Source organism: Eucalyptus grandis, chromosome 8 (genome assembly GCF_016545825.1).
Source record: "Eucalyptus grandis isolate ANBG69807.140 chromosome 8, ASM1654582v1, whole genome shotgun sequence".
Lineage (NCBI taxonomy): Eukaryota > Viridiplantae > Streptophyta > Magnoliopsida > Myrtales > Myrtaceae > Eucalyptus > Eucalyptus grandis.
The window spans coordinates 7,043,142-7,070,201 of record NC_052619.1 but is presented as its reverse complement, the minus strand read 5'-3'; the positions used below and the strand labels follow the sequence as shown (position 1 = coordinate 7,070,201).

At 38.8% G+C, this 27,060-nt stretch overlaps 2 protein-coding genes across 2 annotated transcripts; one reads left to right on the top strand and one right to left on the bottom strand.

Annotated features, from left to right (window-relative positions):
• Positions 1-609: 609 nt before the first annotated feature.
• Positions 610-5,174, top strand: LOC104456130 (protein SIEVE ELEMENT OCCLUSION B). The gene is made up of 7 exons (XM_010070864.3): positions 610-953; positions 1,925-2,017; positions 3,062-3,501; positions 3,595-3,689; positions 3,787-3,917; positions 4,022-4,495; positions 4,631-5,174. Exons 1-7 carry the CDS (start codon positions 717-719, stop codon positions 5,168-5,170), a joined length of 2,010 nt encoding a protein of 669 aa, XP_010069166.2. The 5' UTR covers positions 610-716; the 3' UTR covers positions 5,171-5,174.
• Positions 5,175-8,386: 3,212 nt separating this feature from the next.
• LOC108956583 lies at positions 8,387-25,942 on the bottom strand. The gene is made up of 6 exons (XM_039299546.1): positions 25,827-25,942; positions 12,207-12,484; positions 12,023-12,070; positions 11,875-11,935; positions 11,489-11,626; positions 8,387-8,765 (listed from the first exon to the last, which is right to left on the bottom strand). Exons 1-6 carry the CDS (start codon positions 25,940-25,942, stop codon positions 8,630-8,632), a joined length of 777 nt encoding a protein of 258 aa, XP_039155480.1. The 3' UTR covers positions 8,387-8,629.
• Between the last annotated feature and the right edge of the window lie 1,118 nt (positions 25,943-27,060).

The window sequence follows — 27,060 nt, the reverse complement described above, 5'->3', positions numbered from 1 at the left end:
AGTGGCCACCATTCCAACATGGAAGGGGGAGATGAGGGGTTCAAATTCCCACATTCTCAGATGGGGGATGGGGTGGTAACGCGTAAGTTTTGAGTGGGCTGACTCCACGCCTGCAAAGGTTCTTCAGGGCAAAAGTCAAGAGTGAGTGTAGAGTAGGAATAAGTGGGGCAGAAAAAAAAAAAAAAAAAGTAGGATTTGGGTATTGAGTGGGCCGCCACATTAATAATATCCAGCCAAAATTAGTAAGAGGAACTAAATTGATAATTTATTAAAAGATTTTGGATTAGTTTGGAAAATCCTTTAAAGTTTTATGACTAAATTATCAAAATATTTAAAATTAAATTGAAAAAATTAAAAAAAAAAATTAAATTGATTATCGTATAATAAATTAATGACTTTTATAATAATTTTTCTTGGTATATCTCTCTCCATGGGAACACGTGCAATAATAGAAGCTTCTAAACGTTGTGAAGATAAGCTTCAGGACCACAAGATAAAGCATCACCCAATTACCCATTCCCGTCCCCACGACAATCGAACAAATTTCTCACATGCCTCCTCGTTCCTCTCCTCCACTCCAACCGCTATAAATTGAGTGCCCAAGCAGGCAACTTTCATCACACAAAAGCCTCAGCTTCTCACCCCTGCATCCCTCCTCTTCCTCTCGAAACCCTAGCTCTTTCTACCCCTCCTCCGTTCTTCTCTCTTCCATTGACATGGCGGGCCGGCTCATCTCGGCGGTCTTCGGCGGCTCTCAGCGAGCCAAGCAGCCCGACCAGGGACTCCTCAACAGCCTGGTCGCTGTCTTCGACGACAACAAGTTCATGAAGGAGATGGTCGACACTCACGCCCCCGACGAGAGTGACGTCGACGTTCAGGCCCTCTTCGCCCTCGTCGAGAACACCCTCAAGGGCTCTACCGCCATTGTCGACAATGTGGTTAACCTGAACAAGGTAAAGAGAAAAAATGTTGTTGGTTGGGTCGGGTCACATTATATGAAAATGTTGAATGAGAAACTTGGGCCCCGCGAGAATTAATTGAAACCGATCACATTTTCCATTATATAATCAGCACACGGAGACGAAACATCAAAGCTAGTTTGGATTTTTTTTTTCAAAATTATCGTGATTTAATTGAGTTAAAAATTTCAATTTTACCTAAACATTACTTACCCTGATCCCACAGGCCCTGTCCTTATCCTATCAAGTTGAGTAAAAAAAGTCTTATATCTATTAAATGTGTGTCATTCAATTATAAGTTTTCAAATGATGTCAATTAAATTCTAAATTTTTTGAGAATTTCAGCTAGAAATTACCAATATGGATTCCGATTGTCTTATATGATATGGATGATGTTAAATGTACAATTTTATTTTTATATATATTTTTTTTAAAATTGTGATTTTTTATATATTTTTTTCTTTTGTTTTATTTTCCTTCTTCCTCTTCCTCTGCTAGTACCGTAAAAAAAATTCTTATAACTTTCGCAACTTGAAATATATATTTTTTTCTATTTTAAAATTCTTTGGTTTTGGTGCAAAAGGTGCACTGTTTTTCTTTATGTATAGAGTAAAAATGCAAATGGAATATCAAGTACAGTATCTTTGTTATGGAAAGAAAACGTACACGAGGTTGAGGTGGACGGATCCCTTGTGATTTTGATCGGTGAGATTGGGTCACGACGAAGTGTTTTAAGGATTTGCTTTAAGTCCAAAGTACGGTATCCTTGTTATGGAAAGCAAACATACATGAGGTGGAGGTGGACGGGTCAGTTTTGATTTTGAGCGGTGAGAAATAAATCCATAAGGCTACGACGCTACACCTGAGCATTCCTTGAGCGATGTGAGGCACCATTTAAATGATTTCTTCCTACCGATCACCGTACAATAATTGAATTCGCAGCTAACCAGGTTGGATCTGTGCAGGCAAGCTCGACACCAGCTGCGATCCCAGAATTTAAGCCTGCGAAGGAGGGTTTCACTCCCCCACTATCGACAATTAGCGAAGTTACTTGCCAGGTAATGTATAGTGAAAACGTTATTCACTTTCAATAATCGCTTTTATTGTTCTCTGACATTAGAAATGCCCCTCGATTATTTGTCTTCACGCCTCACACATCGAACCATAATCGGGTGCTCGAAGAGTACGGTTTGGTGTAGGGTTTGGTGTCGCTACGATGAACTTAAGCTATATAGTCGATAATTTGATTTAGAATGAGCTAGCCAGTTGTTTTAGGTCCCAAAAAAAAAAGGAAAGTAATCAAATCATTCGCTTAAATGATTTTAAATAGCAATTACCCGATGAACTTTCCTTCTTCTTTTTTTATACCAAAATTCAGATTAAATGTGGATATGGTATTGGAAAATATAACGGACCTGACGGCAATCTGTCCTTTTCCTATTTTTATACATATGTGTGCCCACCACTTTTTCATATTTGATTCTTAGCCTTAAAAGAGCTACTTTTGAGCACGTCCGGTTTAAACCCCGAGTGAAGTGTGAGTGGCTTCGTATAGGCAATTTTGGTTCCATTTATTCGGTAAATTAAAATTGTCCGAAATGTGATCATTATGTTCTTGTATCTTCGATTAGAAAAATAGGGATTTTTTATTATTATTATTTCCATTGCGAAAGATACGAGAAGTATAAAGTATTGTTAATTATGAAAACATTTATCATCGACTCATTAGTTTGAATGTAAAAAAACTTAAAATTAGGGAAATATTTTTCCAATTCTAGTTTTTCTACAAATAAAATGGGGTCGTTCTTCGAGAATGGGAGAACCAGTAATTATCAATTAATGGTCAATAGGTTAAGTAGATTAAGGTTAATCTCTCATGTGGTGTGTTAGGCATAACCAGTTTATATGCACCATTATATTATAAATAAGTGAAACATCTACCAAATTCCTGTGGGCTTTATTGAAAATCCAGCGTGACATTAGATCTAAACTTATCTACTAGATAGTGAATATCACCCTATTCGGCATAGATTAAAGCACCATGATGATCAACTTCAAAAGTATGTAATATTTATCGAACACATTCACAATCGTTTTGACAGATTACTTGCAAAGCCTTGGATACCAAGAATGTGCGCGAAACGATGTCCTCGATTTTCCACGAGCTATCGAGCTACTCATTGGTCACTAAGGCCGTGGTCACACTGTCGTCCTTGGGGCTGTACTACGGCGACTTCTGGCGGCTCGCTCAGATCGAGCCCTCGGACAAGCTCGCGGAGTCCATGGCCGTATTGAAGGGGTTACCTGCAATCACGAAGCGAGTCGAGACGCAGAAGATCCAAGTGTTCGGAGTGCTCAACGACTTGATCAAGACCACGCTCGAAATGACTCGGTGCATCGTGGAGTTTGACCACGATAGCAAGGATGTCCCGGAGTTAGCCAAGGTCATCGACATTCCTTCCAGCGTTTATCAGATCATCATCGCCGTCCTTGGTTGCTCGATCCGGTTCACTGACCTTATTACGACTACCCCAGTCGACGAGTATGCTTCTTGTGCTTTCGCTGCTAGCTCTTTGTCGAATTTAGTGAAAAACTCGTCCTCCTAATGAATGGTCATTTGATTTCTTGATCTTAGGTCGAAGGGACGAGATCTGCCCGCATTTGCTCGCAAAGTGAACATAATTCACCACAACATCAAGAGGCAGCTGGAGGATTTTAAGCAAAAAAAGGGTGAGTTACGAGATCCGCAATCAAATCAAATAGGCCACAATGGATACTCATGAAAACGGACTGACGGAATCTGATAGAAGAATGTTTATTAACCCAGAGGAGATTAGAGAGTACCAGAGGCTGCAGCGGCTTTTTACTGCGCCTACGGACAATGTGGAGCTCATTAAGGCGCTGTTTTACACCAAGGATGATCCTCAGCCGCTTTACATTGGCTCCAAGAAGAACACGGTTAGCCTTTAATTAAACACCTAACTTCGATTTCATCAGGAATGCTTTTGTTTCCAATTTAAGGAGTGAGATTGATCATGTCTGGTTTACGTATGGGTCGACAGGATAAGATTGAATACCTCAGAAGGAAGAATGTGTTGCTGCTCATCTCTGACCTGAAGCTATCTTCCCATGACCTCTCGATCCTGGTGAAAATCTATAATGAGCCCAAGTTCCACGAGAATCACGAGATCCTGTGGATCCCGGTTGTGGACCAAGACAGCGAGGACCTGCCCAACGTTTTCGAGAACCTGCAGTCGCAGATGCCGTGGTGCTCGACACACTACCCGACACTGATAAACAAGGTGGCCATCAGGATCATCAAGGAGAAGTGGCACTTTAGGAACGAGCCTATCGTGGTGGTGTTGGATCCGCAAGGGAAGGTCGAGTCCCAGAACGCAATGAGCATGATAAGGATGTGGGGGTTTAATGCATTTCCTTTCACGGATGGTGTGGTGGCGACCCTTTGGAGGAGGCGTGACATCAGCTGGTTCGAGCTCCTTGTGAACGACTCCATTGCCCCTAACGTGCGAGAGGCGGTAAGTGAACTAACACAAGCATGGTGAATTTCAATGTCTCTGTCACAAAAGCGTCATCCAAATAACCCAAAAGAGCAACTAAACTGCTCAAAATTAAATGAGTTACATTATGATTTTGTTATATCGATCAATCAGATCAAATCGGAGAAGCTCATTTTCTTGTACGGAGGCGAAGACACAAAGGAAGTGCACGAGGTGGAAGTGCACTTGAAGAAGATCTCCGACGACGGGAACTCCATTGTTGCCTATAACGTTGGGAAGATTCAGCTCTTCTGGACTCGCCTCGAAAGCTGCATGTTCTCCATGTTGCAGGGGAAAGCGGACATCCTCGACCCGCTGCTGCAAGACATCCTCAAGCTCTACACCAACTTCAAGAAGGACGGCGGGTTCGCCCTCCTCACGAAGGGGACCCGTGTGGTGATCAACACGCCCTTGGCCTCCTCGTCAAAGGTGCTGGCCCAGTACGATACCTGGAAGAAGCAAGTGAACGTGGATGGCAAGACCTTTGACGTCGCGCTCAAGGAGCACCACGACAAGGTGGTGGCTCCCCAAACGTGCCACCACTTCTACATCCCGAACATGGTCGGGTACGCGCCCGAGAATGTGAAATGCCCGGTTTGCCCCCGGGTGATGAAGAACATTGTGAAGTTCGAGTGCTGCCATGGTGCACATTAGTGTGCAGCACTGGCTTGAAGGTTTGAAGCCTTTCCTGTCAATAATGTGGCTCGGAAGGTCAACAGGCATTGTGGATTGGAGAGAGAGCTATTGTTGTGTGTGTTGAAGATGTTGTTTGCTACAAAGAGTGTGTTGTGATGCGACAAACAATGTGCAATCTTGTTGCCAAGGATCTCTCTTTATGGAGAAAATATTCAGTGGTTCGTGCGCGCCACGTCATCTGCTGACCTGGCACACAGAAACCACTCAGATACTAACAACTGTCTCGAGCGGGACCCCCCGAAAATGAGAAAAGGGCTGGTTTTTGGGCGGCTCGGCTCGGCTCGAAAGGAGGATCAGCGTATTCCTCCCGCTCAAATTTTTTTCTCTCTCCTCACTTAAATGGGCAGGTTCTCTCTCCTCTTCTCGTAAAAAAAAAAACGCTCAGAGCCTCCTCTGTTTCCTTCTCCGCGCATCCCACCTCCTCCGCCTCCTTCTCCGGCTCCGGCTCCGGCTTCGGCTCCGGACCTCCGCCTCGGCCTGCGCCCGCCCAAAAGCGTCGCTGGCCATCCGCCTCTATCATCTCGGTCTCGTTCCCGAGCGGCACCGGGCTCCCGCCGCTGACGGGCGTTGTCCCCGACGCTGGCCCGCTCGGTCGCGAGGGAGATCTCGGCGGACTTGGGCGGGGTCGACGGCGCGGCGAAGAAGGAGAGGCCTGCTGCATTTTTCTCTCTTTTTTTCAATGGAGCGCGCTATTTCTTCCCGCTTCGCCTCTCTCTTCCTCAAGCACTCCTCTCCTCTCTGTCCCGAGCCCTCTCACTCACTCCGAGCGCCCCCTTCCTCTCGTCTCGAGCCCTCTCACTCACCCTAAGCGCTTCCCTCCTCACCTCGTCCCTCGTCGCCGTCATCGACTTTCCAGCCGCGGCTCCGAAATCGCCGGCGCCGACGCCCTCTAGACCTTCTTTGTCTTCTACTCCTTATTCGGTCCCGATTTCGGGCTCGAGTACGTAGCCAAGGATTTTGAAGCAAAAGGGGTTTGCGATGTTAGATATACTGGTGGCGGACGGCGAGAGCACGATCGACCTGAGTCGTTACTCTTTGCTCGGTGATTTCAGGCTCGACGTCGAAGTAGAGAAGAAGGAAGAACAAGAACGAGATGAAGGAGAAGAAGGAGAAGATGGGTCCTTGCTTTTCTACTTCTGGGTTTATCTCTTGAAGTCCGCCACTTTCCCTTGTACCATTTTCCGTCAGGTAGAGGAAAGCCGCCGTTTTTCCATCTTTTTTCGTCCCTTTTTGGTTTGTTGGTTTTTTATGGGAGGGACGGTGTTCGTTTCTCAATTCTGTGAATTTTTTATGTTTGGAGAGGTTAGGTGTTATGAGTTGCTTGTTTGGCGGTTGTTTTAGCGATTAATCACTCACCGGTTGTTGGATTTTGTGATTTGGAGGGATGCTTGGCATTGATTTGGATCGATCACCGTTGCTCGGCTCTCGGGTTGTGTATGTCGGTCTCGATTTATGGCTATAGCTGAGCGCATTAATGTCTGTCATGTTTACTACTTATTAGTTCGAGCCGTCGAGCTGAAGCAAGTTGTTACTAAACATTTTATCTGTCTGTTTTACCTTTAACCAATCATTTTCAGATGTAATTGGAATTGTATGAATGGTGCATGATCTTCAAATATATAAAAGTAAGGCGTATTGGATGGATATTCAAATAGCACGTAGAACTGTTGCACTTTCAATGTGGTTGAAAAGAACAAGCTTTTATAGAGTACAGACATGGAGTATGATTCTATTCATATTCATTGGAGTGCTTGTGATCAACTAATTGCATGCGTTATCTGGAGGATCTTGGACAAGAATTGTTATCTTCAAAATTTCATGTAAGTCTATGTCTCCTTGTTGGTCTGATGAAAGAGATAGAGTAGAATTTTAGATTGCATAAATGGTGCTCAACCGAAAGTCTCTTGTCAATCTTATGATGTCATTGTCTTTCCTAGGTTTCTTACTCTCAAGGCCTTTTTCCCTTTGTAAATTGCTCAAAGTTCTATCTTCATGGCAGGTCTCAAGTGAACTTTTACAGCTTCACATTGACGGGGAAGTGGTGGATGAGAAGCCCCTAAGTGCCTCAAAAGATGGAGAATCTAGGCCTTTTAAGGAAAATAAGTTTGGTTAGTACCAGTGGAACTGATGATGGCATAGAAGGTTATTTATACAGTCCAAAGGTCTTGCACCCTTCTTCATCCATTGAGGATCATTATAAGGTACCTTTTGTCGAGTTTGTTTGACATTTATGTGGATATGATTTCTTTAATGAATATTTTCCTGTAATGCCAGGACTCACCTGTACACTTAGCTATTGACAATTCATCCGCTTCTGACATAGAAGAAGGTAGTGATGGTATCTGGAGTATTGTGGGTGAAAAGGTAAGTCGTTGTATCTTCCTTTTAATCCTATCACCACTACATTTTTTTTTTTTGACAAAATCTGAGTGTCACCTCCAGTGTTAAGCATTTGTCATTGAACTGCCTTGACAAAGTTGAATCTTTTTTCTGTGACGTCAGGAAGCGATATTTCTATGTTAATAGCTTCCGACTTTTTTTGTTGTTTTTCTTTCAATAGAAAAAAGTTGGCTCTAAAGCTTGCTTCTGTCTTGTGAAGTTCTCTTGATCTGACACGATCTAAATGTTGATCAGGCTAAGGATAGTTTCGGGACTCGCCCAGACGTGATATTGAAGAATATTGAAACTGCAGAGAAACTTTTTTCAGATTCTGAATGTACTAAAATGCGAAATTCAAATTCCAAGAGTATGCCAAGTGTTGGAAAAGCAGTTCCAGATTCTTTCACATTTAGTTACTACTTGGCAGGCCCACATGAGAGGGCTCTTCTGCTGAAGAAGTTTGCAGCATCTGCTTCAGATGAAGAAGTTTTGGAACTTGCGAATCAAGTCTCCTTGTACATGATGCTCCCATCATTGGTAAGTTCCTATCTCTTTAGTCATTTCTATTGGGATGCTGACAGAGACTATACTTACCATTTTCCCTTATGTGCACGATAGTCTATTTGTCTGAAATGATCGTGCTTATAAGTGGTGGGAGAACACTTGTCTTCCCAAAGCCATCCACAAGCTGGCTAAGTACTAGTCTTCCCACATGTACTTTCTTGTTGCCAATTGACCAATTATGTTCAAACCTGAAATCGATAGTTCTTATTAATGCATGATACAGACCTTCTCTGAGCACTTAATGGTAATGATATTGCTTATTGGCGGCTAGGTAGTTTTCCCACCTGCCATAGTTTACTAACCTCCCCTTGTGTCACTGCCACACTTTCAATAGAAGTGTACGTGAACCTTGTGCGTCCATAACACTTCTTTTATTTTTAGGAACCAAATTGAACCTTGTACGTGAACCTTGTTCTTATTAATGCATGATACAGTGGGCACTTTTCTCTCTTCAGATCACGATAGCAATAATCATCATACTGTATTTGTGGTGTTTGCTAGGGAACGAAGTATGCACCCCAAGCCGGCCCTCTCCGTGAGTCTTTTGTGAATCCACAGGCACTGGTCACAGGTGGGTCGATCCCCTGTAGACAAGCCTCTGTACAAGTATCTGGCAAGCAACTAGAGGATCAAATTAATGAGGTAGGTTCTGGTTTTGCAGATATGCTGTACGTGGGAAAAGAAGAAGGCATTAACGAACGAAACGTAGCACACACGAACTACAACAACGATAGCATTTGCACACTGAATTCTCTTACTACTCACTAGAGAAGGAATGCATGTTTAATTCCATCAAAGGCCTTAACAATAACGGTAATCCAAGCAAGATGGTAACGATTAAATGAGGAATGAATAATACATGGGGAAACTCTGCTCTCCTCAAATCAGTCTTATTGGCCAGCCAAACAACAAAATCAACTGGTCAATAAATATATCTACCTTTAATCTCAGTTAACCATGGTAAAATTAGAAGACAATGCTCAATTTGCTGGTCATGAGACCATAGTTGCATGATGAGCCTGAAGGTCAAAGTAAAATACATGTTAAGCGTACATACATAAGGCAAACAACAGATGCCATCAAATCCCATCTACTTAATGACCAGTCCTAAATGACGATGTTCACAGCCGTAAGAACATTCAAGTACTTTGATGATGACCTCAAGACAATTTTTGTTGTATACCATCTTGTCAGTTTAGACTAACTCAAGTACCAATAGCGATAAAGAAACATCCCCAGAGCATTTGCATATAATTCTTCAAGGAGAGTTAGATAATGCTCTAAGCCAGTCTTAAGCATTGACAAGCCAATAAGTCATATTTGCAGTATCCATAGAATAAGATAGGTTTCGAGTGCTGATGAAAAGAAGGAACATGTTCTCCAACCAGAAAGAAAAGTATCGTGCTATCAAACGCAATTTATCTGGTCAAATGACACTGTTATGGACAGGAAGGAATTTTAAATACATTACTGCAGGGAGACTGGGGAAAACAGCATGCAATTGTCTTGTATGATCATTATATGCCAAAATTCAGTGAGTGAGAAGAACACACGAGACGAATGAACATGGTACTACATTTTTTCTGGCTGAGTTGTGAAGACTATGGCAAGCCAATAGAGTATGGCACCTTGGTGAAAATGGAATCTAAACCAGAATCCTGCAGAAACAAAATTATTCTACTCCTGCACACCGGCCTTGAGATCAAGCTAACCCCAAAAGTTGTCAATTTAATTCCTCTCTCCTTCCAATCACTCAGAACAGAAATACCATTAGATCAACCTACTCAGAAGTCTCAGGGATTTGATCTAGAAAGGAGATCTTTTAGGACTAGATTGCATGACTAGATTTTGGCACTCAATACAACCAACAAAGAAACAACCGATAAGGACTTTGTCAATAAAATTGATGAAATGCCTTGTCTAGAATTCAGGGAAAGCTACACGTCATCATAGTTTTAAGACGATCTAAACCAGGAGTTGCTTCTGCTACTCTAGATCCACAACCACCCCAAGCATTAACACATATAACCCCAGGACAGGAGCAACTATCATTGAGCATATCTTACCATCTATTCCAAATTGACAACCTTACCTGCCCTGCTTTATCCTCTCTAGTCTATCATTCTTATCCTTCGTTTAGAAGGCAAGGATGGGATGAAAATGGAAAGAAAATTTAAATTTCTGTCCTCTCTGCGCCAAAGTTTCAAACTTTACCCCAATTTTCCTTCCCCTCCCTCCTTCCCAAACAAAGCATTGGTACCGATCCTTGGGAAGAGGCAACTAGAATGCCTAATACAAATCATATTGTAGCAATAAAGAAAGTCCAGCTTAGTCTGAGCATAGCCTCTAAAAGGGTTCTTCTTTGGGAATAGGAATCCCTATACACTCTAACTTGACTGCCTTGCATAGTTTAACAAGGTTTGTTTCTTCAAAAATGGGGTGTCAACAAATAAGTAGAGCAATCACAAGTAGCATAATTCAGTGAATTCACAATACAACAACACAAACATTTTAACAAGGCCTTAAATAGATAGACTATGATCAGCCAAAGCATACAATTAATAGTAGTTACTGGCGCAACCTATTCTTCATAAGCAAAATTGAGAAACTGATAACCTAAACCAAAGTAGTAGGCTATTCCTTAGCAAAGTTATGGTCAAATTTCATAAATGGTAATTCTTCCAAGATCGCTTCATTAGTTTGAGTTATTCTCACCCAATTATTTGTAGGTTTGAACACCAGAAATAAGAAAATGAATATCAAACTAAGTCGTTGGGGGAAAAAAAACGTTAAGTCTTCAGAGATCCTAACGTGCCAACCCTGATGACATAGATAAACCAATGAACTGAAGAGACGGTTTGCTGTTTCTAGTCATTACATCACCCATGAATTCTTTATCTTTATTAAATATCTCTACCAAAAGCTGCAGCCACAACAAACAGCTCAATAATTAAGCCCTTCACAATCGATAATCATTAGGCATAATCGTCACTACCCAATGAGCCCATGATCCTTATGTTAATCTGTATCAAGGGACTACAGGAGTACTCAAATGTCCCATTGAAAGAACAAGACAGTTGAGTGAAAAGATTAAGCCCTTCACAAACCCACCACACACACAGTGGCATTTCGGCATTGATATCACTTGTGCCTTCAAGCGCTACAAACTTAATGGAAACAAGAAACCATCCCCTGTGCCTTAAATTGCTACCATCACTCCAAACATTTCAATTCCACAGTAAAGATTACTAAGCAAACACGAAGCAATAAATCCGAACAAGCATCGACAACGAACGGGTACGGAAAACAGGGAAAAGATAGCGCAACACTCACTTCATGAGGATGTCGTAGTACTCCGGATTCAGGGAAGAGAACAGGGCGTCCAGATCCTTTATCGCCCTTATCGCTTTGTGCACCACTATCCAGTTCGCCGACTGCAAAGACCGCGACTTCACCACTTGGAAAGATCTACTAATACAAGCAGCAAACACCCACAAAAAAAGGGCGAACCTTGCATCATGAGAAAGCTACAGAACATAATTAACTTCACAACACGCAAGAAACTAAAACCCCCCTAAAAAGAAATTCAATTTCTGGAATCGAAAACAACCCGCTTCGATAACGCCAGATAAATCTAATTTAGTTCTAGCAGATAACCAGCAAAGCTCACAATCAACCTAGCCTTCAAAATGCATCGGCGATTATACTCCGATAGTTACCTTTTGACAGCGAGAGGTCCGAGAACAAGCAACAGCAAAGGAGAACCGTGATACATGGAACCTATGGAAGGGATCAAAGCAGCAAACAGCGACACACCAGTAGGCAAACAAGCAGCTTCCATCCTACAGAGATCGAACGGAGACGAACCTGCGTAGGGAGACATCACCGACTGCTTCAACCAGTAGCCTTTGCCAACTGCAGGCGGCACAAACAAGAAAAACCATAAATCGTATCAGAAAATGGACCTCCAAGATTTCAAGGGAGGAGGGGGTAGGGGATTGGGGATCGGGGATCGGGAATTGATCGACGGAGCGAAAAGAGGCGGCGTTACGGTGGCAAATGCTGGTGAGAGGGCCGAGGACCTCGAGGCAGGTGGACAGGTAGAGGTTCCTGGGGAGGTAGACGAGGGCGAGCCGGAACGCGACCGACGCGACGACCCATGTCCAGACTTCGTCGTTTCTCTCTCCTCCATTTTCACTGTCGTGGTTCGACGCGTTGGCGTCGGGCGCGTAGGTGGAGGCGGAGTAAACGGGGTGACGGACTCCGACGCCGACGGAGGCAACCGGCGGAGGGGCATCGGCGTCGGGGTTTGTTGGAAGAGAGGCGCGACTTCGAGGACGAAAGAGAGAGAGAGGGGACTAGAGGTCACGAGAGGGAGGCGGAGGGGCGTTGGCGTCAGAGTCGGGTTCAGGGGAGGAGGCGGAGGCTGCGTCGGCATCAGCGTCGGACGACTTCGCGGAGGGGAGAGAGAGAGAGCAGAGCGGACGTCGCGAGTGGGAGGAGGAGGAGGAGGAGGAGGAGGAGGAGGAGGAGAGAGAGAGAGAGAGATAGAAAATTGCGGAAAATTCAATCCAGGAGAGAAATATTCTGGGCGGGAGTCGTGACCTGTCTTTTCTTCTGCAGCAAGCCGAGCCAAGCCGAGCCCGCCCCTCCATTTTCCAACGGGTCCCACATAACGTGTGTCGATCTCTGAGTGGTTTGTGCGCGCCAGGTCAGCAGATGACGTGGCGCGCACGAACCACTGAATATTCTCTCCTCTTTATGTAACAAGAGAATGTGTAATTTGCGTATACTTAATTATGAGTAAGTTATGTATGAATGTGTCACATATTTCCTTATTAAAGTGTCATGAATCTCTTATTTTCTAAATTTATTACATTTTATGTATATGCAGTTTCCCTTCATTTATTAGTTTAAATTTTGGGGTTGTATATTTTAACATGGTATCAAAAATAGTTTGCCTTAGTTTATTTCAAATGTCTGGTTCCCATTAATTAAATTATACATATTTTTTCTAGTCCATTTGACACATTAAAGGGGTATTAAAGAATCTCACATCGCTTATTTATGGGGCTTATATGTACTTCATAAACATGCGGCCTCCCTCTATTGGCTAACTTAAGTTAATCAACTATTAGCTAACTTAAGTTAATCAGTTGGATATTCTAACACATTAAAAACAAGTCCGCCGAGTCAATGCGGCGAGCTCTTAGACTTGATAGACAAAGGTGATGTATGCAAGGAGGCCCAAAGCACACCAAAAAAGAGGTCTCGATAGTCTCTTTTTCTACAGAAACAAGCATTTTTATGGGAAAAGTACCAAAAAGGCCATAAACCTATTGCAATGATATTATTTTAGTCATAAACCTTTCAATTGGATCAATTTAATTTTAGACATTTTCACATTGGTACCAATTGAGTTCATTCGATCAATTTATACCGAAAATTGTTGACATAGATGCTAATCATTTTACATAACACGATTGACACTAACATTGATATTTTTATATAATTTTTAATTATTTTTAATTTTTTTTTTCAATTTTTTTTTTGTTATTTATTAATTATTTCCTTTTTTCTTTTGTCCTTCTCTTTTCCTTTTCCCCTTTCTTTATTTTCTTCTACCCACCTTCGATTGGCACGAGAGGTTGTTGATTGTCCGCAAGGGCAAGGGTTGGGACGCCCTCACCGACCATAGGTGAGACCGACCCTCACCAAAGATTGGTGAGGGCTAGTGAGGGCAGCATGAGGTAGGCCCTTGCCAGATCTAGCGAGGGGACCCTTGTCCCAGCCTTTGCCAGAGGCGGTGAGGGTTGATGAGCACTAAGAAACCCTCACTGGCCCTCCCAAGCCTCTGGCAAGGTTGAGCCTTGCAAAGGTTGGCCAAGGCATCTCGGCCCTCGTGCTCAAGGTTGGAGGTTGGTGGAGGATAATAAGGAACAAAAAAAAAAAAAAAAAAAAAAAAAAAGAAAAAGAAAAGAAGGAAAAGAGAAAGAAACAGGATAATTTTTTTTTTTTTTGTAGAAAAAATAAGTAAATGTTACATAAGAATGTCCACATTAGTATTGGTCGTATTGCATAGGACAACTGATATTTATGTTGGCAATTTCTCACATAAATTGGTCGAATAGACCCGATTGGTATCAATGCAAAAATATTTAGAATTACATCAGTTTAATTGAAAGATTTGGGACTGAATTGGTATTAATACAATATGTTTATGAATCTTTTTTTTTTTTTTTTTTTTTGCTCATTTATATGCAATCTCACTTGTGCACGTACAAGAACATGAGACTTATTCCTACCTAAGGGACCTCTATATGCACTTCACTTCCTTTCATCTCTCATTTATATGCAATCTAACTAAGTCTCTAGAATTTTTCTTAGATTATAACTTATCAAAATGAAATTCTCATTCAAAATTGTATAACTTGGCAAAATTAGTATTCGGTTGTAAAAGTGCAAATGATTGAGGGAGAACCTAGCATTACAGTGACTTCTAATTACGGTATTATTCATCCTTTAGTTTGTAGAATAAAAATTTGCCTTGACAGCTTGAATGGAATTTCATTTAAAAAAAAAAAAAGAAGAAGATAAATCGGGGGTTGAGATCCTCATTCAAACTTACTATATAAACAGTGGAGATATCAAATTCCCCATTTGAGAGGTTAGGATGGTGTTCCAATTTGGACGGACAAATTATACCCCATATCACTACCACTTTGCCCCAGGTCGAATTCCAACCTGCCATTCCTTATCTTCCAGAGTGATATTCTCTTCGATCTATTCTAAGGAAACTCTCGGACACATAATTTTCATGTCGGGATTTCTTAATCACATACGTGACTATTGTTTGAATGCATGGATCATGTAAATCCGTAAGATCATCATGGCGGTTGGTCAAGTGGTCATGACTTGATTACTTTACAAGCCAATAATCATTGCTCTCAATTCCTAATCTCGTCAGTATTAGAAAACTTTGGTTAGTATTTCGTCGATTCTGGATCCCGCAACGAAAAGTCTTTTACCAAGTGTTATATTTTGGTTTTTATTGAATGAGACTTAAGTTATGTATTAGTTTTGGACGCAGAGGGTTAAATATGAGTGAAACTATACAATTTATAATCTCGAAATTAAAGAAGTCACCGGCTTATCGCACTTTCAATATCAATGATAATTAATGTCAAAACCTAATTAATGACATCATTTAGACCTACTTTATATAATAATGAAACCCAATTAAAATTAAAGGAGTCTATACAATATCGGAGGCATTTTGACAACACAAGATATGAACAAGATGCTTGATAAAGCACTACCTTCTACTAAGTTTAAGGCTACAAAATCAAAATCTAATCAACGACGCTGGACAGAAAGGACAGCACTCAGTAAATAGTGATCCAAGATAGATACGAGGACACAACGTTGAAATTTAATCAATAGCGCTGGACAATGATAATAAAACCTAGTATACACTGTTCCTAGATGCGTGCATAAACACAACATTGGAATTTAATCGACAACGCTAGACAAAGGCAATATTTAATGAACATCGTCTCTAGATGAGGATGAGAAACAATGCCAGAATCTAATCAACTATGTTGAACAATAGGTTAGCACTTGAATCTCATCGAGAACACGTCATGGGATAAAGATACTTGCTGGAATTGAATATATGACAAGAATCCTAAGCTAAGGCTAAGCTAAAACTAAGTAAAGATAAAGGCAATATAGAGTTAGTTTTGTGTATTGTTTGGGGGTGTTTGTTGGATAGCTTGTGATATTTATAGGCCAACTTGGTAACCGTCAATGGTTGGTTACTTCCTCATCAAGAGTTGTTCCACGTTCCATGTTGAGCCACTTTATCCATACTTGTTCGACAATGGTGTCATGGCTTGTTTGGCCGAGTTTGGCACCCTTTGAACTGTTCTTGACTATTTTTACCACCAAGGTTGCGTCTTCGTTATTGATCTTTGGCTTCGATACGTGGCAACTTGCTACTTCATTTCGGTATTATATGTCTCTGTTCGTTTGTTGGAATCCAGCCAAAATTCCTCAAATTCCTCAATTGTCTAATTTCGTATGGATATTTATGGGCTAGGCCAATATGGATTATGGCCCATATACAATCGCAACAGTAGCTTTAGAGCTTTCTATCCCTTGTGACCGGTACATGTTTATAGGGGTATTTTTGGGTGTCAACAGTTAGTCTATAAGAAATAGGTGTGTAATGCCGGTCTTACACCTTATTCGCATTGTGGCGGGGCAAGGATAGATGAGCTCACCCTGTCCACGATGGTACATGGGAAAAATCTGCAGCCTCAAGCTGAACATCCTCTTGCAGTAATCTATAATCTAAAAACAGGAAAAAAAAAAAAAAAAAGCGGATTACGGCAACTAAACATGTCGGAGGAAGGTTAGAATGTTAGAATTAGTGCAGGTGATTTAGATTTTCGGGTGAAAGATTTCATGAAGTAGTTGACATGTGTATATGCACACTTGATTTATCGCATTATCCTCCATTAAGCTCTTCCATAGTGAGACGAAAAACAACTTTATGTGCATTGATGCGTCTCAATATTAGTGTTCATATATCTCCAAAATGCTTTTGCCAACAACATATAGGCCGATCTTTATATAAAGTCAAATAAAATATTTGTTTGATTGATCAGTAAAATGGATTAATGTTGATGCAACAATTTGGGGAGATCTCATACACATTTGTGCAGACGAGAATTTTGAATATATAGTCGTCATAAAGAAAAAATTGAAAAGATGATGAACAAACCATATGGACGATTCCTTTTTTTAAAAGGATATGCATGAAATGATTAGGAGAATTTGAGCTTCCCCACGTGTAATCATTAGAAGTGAGGAAATGTTAGGTTAAAATGCATTACTGATGAATGTTCTTACACGAGCAAAATTTAGGCCAAAGTGATGGACGGGAAAATTCATTATATGTGATGAACGTCACCATCAAAATTTTATTTTCTCAAGTTATTTGAAAATCCATCTTAAGAATGTTGAATAACAATAGATGATTCTTAAGTCACAAACACCAAACTTATTAGACTAAATAAATAATTCAGATTAGTGCCAAACCACGGTACAATGCATACAGACGGGTCTCTCGACTTCCCACTTTTATCTTTAACTATTTTTATAGCAGTCGAAAATTTTAAATTTTCACCGAAATATTTAAAACGTATAAATTTCGAAACGTTCAATAAATTAGGAATTCCATTTATTTTTTCCATGCGTCTGGGGACAATTGGTTGGGCCATCAAATCACATTAAATTCGAAATTCCCCATTAATGCCCCAAGAAGTAACAAGTGTCCATTGCAGATAGGGGGGGGGGGGGTGGTCGGTGCTCCCTCTTTCTTTTTGGCACGTGTTAAGATAACGACGACTACATATTGCATTCATGATCTGTTTCGTCTCGTGACTGAAGCTTTGGTCTTGGGCCCTCCAAGGCAATGGAGGTCGCCTCGTCTCAGGTTCACACAACAAATTTGTCCTTTCGGTTCTTTTTTCGTGTCTTTTTCTGTATGTGTTCGCATGTATTTGCCAGGATTAAGTATACCCTACAGACCTGTAGAGCGCGTTGTAGCCAAACACCGTAGTTCAGTCACTCTCATGACACATCACATTATAGAAACAAATCTATGCATATATGAGAGCACAATCTCCACGTGTGTGCAATGAACACGGAGCGTTGGGGCAATGTAAAGTCGGACTCGACAGACTCATGATTGAAATACTCTGTGGCATGGTATGGAGTTCCGATGGTAACCCTTAGAGAGGTAGTTATGCTAATTGCACACTCTCATCCTTATTAATGATACAAAATTAATGGGTGTTCTTTATATATAAAGACACGCGAGAACTCTAATCTCATGGACAAAAAGGACATGATGGTAATTAAGAGAGGCAGCAAGTAGAGCATGCCGGAGAAAATGACGAATTTCATGGCTCATTTAAAAGGAAGAGTTAATACCTTGATATATCAAAAAGAGTCAGACAAAAAACTCATCGAAATATGGATTGATGAATGAAGGTTCATGTGTTGATTGTTGGACGAAAACGTAAACGACCAGAAAATTAAAAGCACTAATATTGATAACAATTATTGTCAGCAATATAAAGGTACTAAAATGTAGTGGTAATCTAGAAGTGAATATATATAATTGGGCATTCTTTGATTGATTATTAGTTCTTTGTAAAACATACAATGCATAAGTATATAACCTACAATTGACTATTACGAGCAATTACTAAGACTCCAATACTTAATGCTTATATCGACCATACTACTCCTCAATTACTGTCAACTAAAATACTAGGCAATTTTTTGTTTTAACAAAAAATCACAAATATTACCCTCATGATATGTTTACCTCAAATGGATTTTCATCTTACAAAACATCTAAAATAGACAACCTTATGACACATCTACCTTAAATTAATTTTCTTATAACAAAGGGCCCAAATTGATACCCTAACTCAAATCGGTATCATGACCCAAAATGCATCGTGGCAGACACTATAAAACAAATTTGATATGGAAAATGACAAACTTGACATAAATTTTTTTTTATAGTAATATATATATATATATATATTTCAGTGCCACTAGTTTGTGACCATGTATAGATAGCGGACATAATGTGTTTGATGGGTGGAAAGTAGATATGTCATTTAATCCTAATAATAGACAATTGGGTACTAGTTTGGCATTCTTAATAATATTAATCATAAAAAAAAAAGTAAGAGTAAGGTTTTTCATGAGGATAAACAACGAAGTTTTTAATAAAGTAGAAAAATACTGCCTTGAATCCAACATATTTTTGTTAGTGCTTTCCAGTTTGTATTTGAAGACGTCTAATTGGGGCCCAATTTTATCCACCTATCGAGGCAATAGAATAAAAAGGCCTTGGATTCCTCCGTGGTCCCCTCCGACGCCTCTTTATCTATCCAGATTGACGTGTCTCCGTTCTGGTTGCTCGTTCTCAATTTATTGCAATCCTTCAAGTCGGTTCCCCCATCAACGGCAATGAGAAACAAACATAATCTTTCAATGTCGATTCGAAACACGATAAACATCAATTGTCACTGAGAATTCACCGCATTTTATGTCCGTTTTGTGCTGAGGGTAATGGCTTGAGTGATCGAGCGACACCGATTGATGGGTCTTAGTAATGATAGATATTTCCCACGAATGATAATTCACTCAAAATAATCCAATCAACTAGAAACATTAGAATGTGCCATATCATCGAAAGTAATATAAAGGCACAAGGGGTTTACTGTTAAGGATGTGCAAAAAAATCAAAAATTGCCCAAACCATTCGAAATCAAATCGGACCGGATTAGGAACCGGCAGTTCTCAAGGGAACTTATCCGGTTCTCGATTTTAATTTATTGGAACTAGTGAATACCGATTTGATTCTCGGATCTAGATATGGAATTATCCATCAATCCATCTAAACTGGATCGGATCAGTCATATATAAATATATATTTAATTTTAAAAAGAATTGATAAAAAATTAAGAAAAATGAAAACTTTGAAATCCCTAATCTAAAGCTTCGACACCCATTAACTAAATGCTCGTTTTGTCTCATTCTCACATTGTATGAGTTGTCTTCTCTTACTCATGACTTTGACTCTCAAGCCCGACGTCCATTAACTTACAACGTTAACTCTCATTTTTTAATGTGAATCCAATCTTTTTACTAATCTTCTAATTTAGAATAAGGAAGTTCTTTTTTTTTTTTTTTTTTTTTTTACTGTGGCTAGTTGTAAAATGTTCTTATGGGACCGGTTTTTCATAGACCCACTTGAGAATCAAACAAAACATAGTTCCGATTCTAATTTTTCGGAATTGATTTTTAATGAATGGTTCCCAATTCTAAGGTGGGAGTCATCCATTTTGAACTATGCTCATTCCATTTGTTGCTAATAATCTCCTGGAATCCAAGGGACCAATGAGAACGCTACGAACGTCACCGTGAACGTGATTCGCCAATCGTCATCGTTCATTATTAGTCAGAAAAGATTTCTCTGTTCTAGCACGTGATGGGATTATTGACGAAGAGACATGCATTCATTATCTCTTTCGGCGGGCGACTCGAGGCGGTGTCTCGTCTTGGGTTCACACTACCAGTTTGTCCGAACGCCCTTTTTCGGCACTTCAATGGTATGTAATTTCTCTGTACTGGCAAGAATTGACTTTACTCCCAAAAATCGTCCATAACGGTTGATGCGTATATCGCATTTGAAGACAAACACCGTATTTCAGTCATTGCCACGGTACATCCCAATACGGAAACAGATCCATGTGAAAGCACTCTGTCGTCGAACGTATCCCTTATCCCATGGTGCAATGCAAAACCGGACTAGGACGGATCCACCCAATGGAAGATAAAAGTCACACTAATTGCACTCCAATCCTGTACAATGAGTACAATGCGAGTCTCATAGCTCGCAATAAGCTACTACGAACAGCTATCAAGATTTCATTACTTGATGATTACATAAACGGTTATATGACTCTGTTACTTAATGGTCACATTAATTTCACTACTTGACAGTTAAATCGAACTTATTATCTTGACGGATATATCGACTCTACTACTCAATAGTTACATCGATTCCACTACCTTAACGGTGTTTGTCAACCAAACTATAAACTACAATATTTGGACATTTTCTAGTGTCCCCTCATAAAAAAATTGAATGATTTATCAATTATTAATTTCTTTTGAGTTAGATAATCAAGAGCTATCATATACCCCATTATTATCAGTAACTTTGATTTTGCTACCCAATTGCCTCTTCAATTATTTTTAGGGACAATTAATTGAGTACGGCTTAATGAATGTTGTTGCTTGCAATTTCTTTACTAAATCTTCTTTTCTAGAAATTACTTGGCCTTCGGTCTGAAAGATTTTGCCGAATTTATTAATATTGAATGAGCAAACTTGAGTGCCTTTAGTCTTAGTCATTGTTGTTTTCTTTATTTTGGAAGGCTTTAAGGCTGGAAAAACATAAAACTTGTCGAGCACTACATTTGCCACAGCTATTTTAATATTTTACATTGGTTAGATTCATCCATTAACTCATGTATTTCCATTTAAGTTACGTTTTGTGTAATCTTCATGCTACTTTTTATTTCTTTCTTTAAGTAGCTGGTCATACTTAGACACTTTCGCTGCCATTTGGAATAGAGTGACAAAATCTTGACCTTCGACTCTATGAACTTTTTAGCTAAGAGTGAAATGAGGTATCTATTTCTAAACTTTTTAAATCAAACAATAGATTGATCGATTAACTCATTGTTGTACATATAGAGCCTAGCCAAATTAGTGATTGATACATCAAATATCTTCTATAAAATTGAGAATAAAATTGTCTTTTTAAAAAAAAAAAAAAAAATCTTTGCCCAATTATACATAAAGACACTGAACAACCTAAGCCTTAAGAACCCATTTGTTTTTGCTTCCTCGTATTGGGCTACAAATGGGCTAAAATGCTCAATGGTCAATTGTTCTTCGCCAGTTAAGATGGCAAAATCAGGGATTTTAAAGCCTATAAGAAAAGGCTAATTGTTGATCCATTTAGGATAAAGTTTCCTGTACACGGGTCTTACAACACCCCTATCTAGACAGAAGTGTTGTCGAACTTTTTTAACACCATGCTGGGGTTAATTGAGGATTTTCTTGGCCATCTTGCCACCTAGTTGGTGAAGTTGGTCTTCCCGGCTTATCTATATTAATATCAATTGGCAATTAGGAAGACAAGAATTATTCACGTTGGTTGGTACCAATGGTGTTACCGGGTTTATATTTGTAATATTTGGCATTTGACCAACATGTTGATCAGCTTGGTTTGCCAAATTATTATTATCAATTTGGTTATTTTGAGCAGCATTAATTTGATTATTTACATCGTTTGGGCCTTGATTTGAAGCTACAAGAATTTGCTTAATTTTTATGGGAGGTTGACTATTCTGACAAACATTATTAGCATCTATTATGGAGAGGGAGTAGGAACATACTAATTACCATTGGATTTGCTTGTAGCATTGGGGCCAGTTTCATCCGCTTGTCGAGGCAATTAAATAAAAGCCTTAGCTGTCTCGTTGGTCCTTCCACCGTCTCTTCATTAACATTAAAAACCGGTTCCCCGCGGAGGGCCCCAAATCAACGTCGAAAGAGAAACAACATAATTTTTCATTTCAATGTGAAACACGACGGCATGAAGTAATTCTGAGAATTTAATAAATTTTTTGTCCGTTTTGTGCTGACGTAATGGCTTGTGTGATTGATGACGTCCATCAACATACTTTTCTTGAGGCCAGTTGAAGTTCTAGCCTTATCAGAATTAAAGGAGCCTAGTATTGGATTTGGATTGATGAATTTTTTGCCCAAATTGTAACTCCATTAACTAAGAATAATTTTTTGAGACTACGTCTCTCATTCGATGAATGAAATCATAGGACTGAACCATTTATGTGTTTTTATAAAAGATTAATCGAATGGAAAGAATTAAATAAGACGTATTATGGAAAAAAAAAGAAGTAACATAGATGTCCATTTATTGCCTCTATTCATGATTGTAGCCTTGTAGGTATGCCCATTGCTTTTACATTTTATTTTTGCAATTTTGACTATTTCATCCGTCATACGACACCGGTGCGAGATTAATGCATTGTTTCTTTTCATCGGTTAATAGCAAACTTACAAAAGCATCTGCGTTCTTGCCTTTGGCAGGTGACTAAGAAAACACATGATGATGGAGCTATTGTACCACTGAAACTGAGTTGATATAAAGTTCTGGACAAGATTTGATTTGATTCTCGAAAGTTGTCAATGAAAGGCAGGACAACCCGATTGAGCGACCTCTTTCTCAATCTTTTCACGTTTAAAAATTGATTATGGATCATCTTACTTGCATATTCTTTTGGAGGGTCACTTCGTGTGTTGATTCCTTGCTCTTTATCTATTTGACATGCATAAGACATTCAGCGAAATTCATTTAATAAGATGACCAAAGACTTCCAAACACCCCATTCTCAATAAACAAAAAAATGAGGTTGAAACCCATCCGTTTCCGAAAATAAGGGCACAAGAGGAAGCGAATGCATGAGACTAGTGATCCACGGTTAATTTGCTGATTGATTACTAGATTAGTGAAACTGAGTACGTAATCGCAAGTTGTGCATTCTATAAGTGAATGTATTTGGTAGACGGCAAACTATTTAGCTGGTTAGGGGTTAAAAAAAAAAACCGGAAAGTATTCAAATTTAGGGGGTGCCTACCAACTTATTTTAAATTCTTTACTTGGAGGAGTACAAAATACAAAATTAAATTGAATTTACTAGTGTGTTTATCAATACTTGATTTCTATTCATTAAAACCAATATTCTAATTATCTATATATATGTGGAGTATTCGATAATATCGTTAACTAAGTTTGAATTTATCAATGAAATTTTCATCTCAACTCTACTTAAAAGTGTAATTTGCCAGTCAATCATATATTTTCTTATACACGAGACATCTAAAATCCTCCGAAATCTCGATGATCTCAGGTCTCATTTTAGTAGGAAAAGGGATTCTAATTAGCTTAATCTTTAGAGATAAAATATTATCTATGTAGGACCACCCGCCGCGGTGGCTCCACTAGATAAGACCCCATTGATTATTGCCCTCAGTTGAGGGGTTCGAAACCAGGGGAGGCGCTTGGTGCCTTAACCGCTTGCATAAGGTGGTGGTTCCCTTGTGCGGCCCCATAGTTTGCCCGTGTAGCTACCAGATGTACGATTAGTTAATGTTGCAACTTAAATGAATTCTTGGGGGAGGGGGTGGGGCGAGGAGAGACAGGTGAGAGTTAAAGCACCTTTGCCCTACCGCCGAAAAGAGACGATGCAAAATCAAAGACCTTCTCCTATCAAACACGTGAGTCGCGTCCTCCATTTTTCTCAACTAATTTCTCTTTTATTTTCCTCCCATTCTATAACATTTAAAAAAATGATAAGGCTTCCCAATGATTACTAGAAATTATTATTCTATGAAATAACTCGCATTACTGAAAAAAATTTCCATCACTAAAGAAATGCTAATAAATGATATAAGATATCATGTGCGAATATGGGCCAGTACATCTAAAGATAAGCATACACATAGAAAAAGCTATAATTGTAAACTCATTTATTTACATAACGATGACAATATTTAGCTAATAAATGAGGATTTCAGAAATTGGGTGATTGAGAACTTTAAAACGTGTAAAATGAGATATCAAACCACAGCAATTAAATGAGCACTTATCAGAAAATACGTTCTAGTTTCAAATCAAAATTGAAAACATAACTCAACAATATACATTTTGTGTAGACTTTTTAAGAATTTTGTACTTAATAATTCGGTAACCACAATGATTAGACTTATAATAGTAACTAATCCCGCAATCAAATGAAAATTTGCTTTAAGATAGAATATTGTGCAATATAACTCCTTACTTCTTGAGATTTAAAAATTCTTTTTAGGGAGCAAGTTTGGTCATAAATTGCTTTTTCTTCATCCGTTGCTCCAAAGTGCACGTTGAATTTTTTATAGGATTAATCGTGTTATTCATAAGCTACTAAAATTCCGAGAAGTATCTTAGAATACAATGGTAATGTTAAGCATACTCCTAATTATATAGTATTTTGAAAAAAAAGAAAATGGTAAATTAATTTCAATCTGTGGAAATTAAATAATAATCAGGGTTATTATTTCCAATACTTGGCATTTATTGGTTCTAATAAATCTATTGGTATATTGAATTATTACAGCATACAAATTATGATTACATGAAATTTCACTAGAGCGTGTTAATGCAACAATTCTCGAATAGTATCGAAATTTACATAAAAATAGTCTATATATTAAAAAATAAATGGTCAATATCATTAAAACTCCGAACTGATATACTTGTGATAAATTTATCCCAAACTAATTTTTTAACCATAAAAAAACTACTCACATCATTGGATGAGCATAAATTTGGCAAAGAAGAGTGTAAATTCATCACTAAGTGAGAGTAATTTTGTTACAGATGTATCGATTTAGAATTTTCGATATTAAAAAAAAAAAAAGTTCCAACTAGGCTAACCGTACGGTAGAGGTGTCAGACAGGTGAGTCGGGTCGGGTTTGGGTCGGGTCATTAATAGGTCGACCCAAATTGATCCATTAATCAATTTATGACCCATTTATGTTTAATGTAGATTTTTCGACTCATACCCGACCCAACTCATACCCAACCCATACTCAACCCGACCCATATTAATAAAATATTTTCATATTTAACCAAATTTAGGAAAAATTATTCTTATATATAAACTAAAATAGTTTTATACAACACAAATTTAATGGAAATTTTTATAATTTTTAAAATAATTATTTTAAAAATCAATTTTAATTAATTTTATTTTTAAAAAATAAATTTAATTAATTTTATTTTTAAATATAATTATTTATTTATTTATTTATTTTCTTTTTTTTTCTTTTATGTTCTTCTTCTTCTTTGGTTGGCCGCCGGCCACGATGATGGACGGCGGCCAACCATAGGTGAGCCTCGAGCTCGCCCGGCTTGCCGACATCGGCACGCTCATGGCTCACTAGATTTGGCGAGCTCGAGGCTCGCCGATGTCGAGCGAGGCCTTCAGCCTCGCTAACGTCGGCGAGGCGGAGGTGAGCTCGAGGCAATCGCCTGGCTGGTCGCCGACCATCGCCATATCGGCGACCGGAGGAAGAAGAAAGAAAAAAAAAAAGGAAAAAAAATAAAAAATAAAAGAAAATTAAAATAAAAATAATTATAATTTCGGTTTTTATAAAAAAAAATAATTGTAAAGTTAAAGAGAAAAGAGAGAGATGGTAAGGTTTTGAGTGAAAATAAATTGGTTCATTTTTTTTATGGGTCTTAAATGGGTCAACTATCTAACCCATTTAAGACCCAAATATCTTAGTCTTAACCTATTAAAACCCATTTTGGTGCTTTAGGAAATAAAGCTTGACCCATTAACAACCCATTTAACCATAAATGGGTCAATGACCCATTTTGACACCTCTACCGTACAGCCCCAAATCTTCCATTGTACTAGTTGGACTCATTTGGGCAACCGGAGTACAAATTTCCAAAATTAATTATAAAAAAATGGCCCTTATGCTGCAAAATTACAAAAGCACCCTCTTAAATAATTAAAAAATCAGAACCTTATCATTTAGCACAATATTAAACACCTGTAGTGAAAAAAAAATTACGTAAAAGTATGCCTTTCGTATTTATTTAAGTTTCATGCTTTGTACCAATATTTATTAGTAAAATGTCACGTGTAATTTTCAAGAGAGAAATTAAAATTTTAGTTAAATTCAAGAACTAAAAGTTATATGATTATATTGCTAGCTATGTGATAGACTAAAGTGAGACAAAATATATAGTGATGGTGCACTTCACAATGGCAAATAAAAAATCATAGACCAAAGAACGAGATAAAATATATTGTAAAATTTAATTCTAAGATGCAATATGGAAAAATTCATAGAAACTTAGTAAAAAATAACAGTTATTCAAATAAAATTGGATAAAAACTATCAATCATATTCGTCTTTGATTCCATGTCCTGGCTCTAATTTCATATTTCTCACATTTGAGTTGTTGCTTTTGCAGACTAGCTAGTCTCACCGAAGCCTGAAAGTAGTAACACATTTTAATATTATACAGATGAGATAAACTTTGGGAATTTTAATACAATAATTATTAAGTAGGATAATATTTCTTTAACTTGCAGGAGGACTGGCTATAATTAAGTAATATTTTTTGTTTAATTATGCGTAATCTTGAGTAAATAATCTT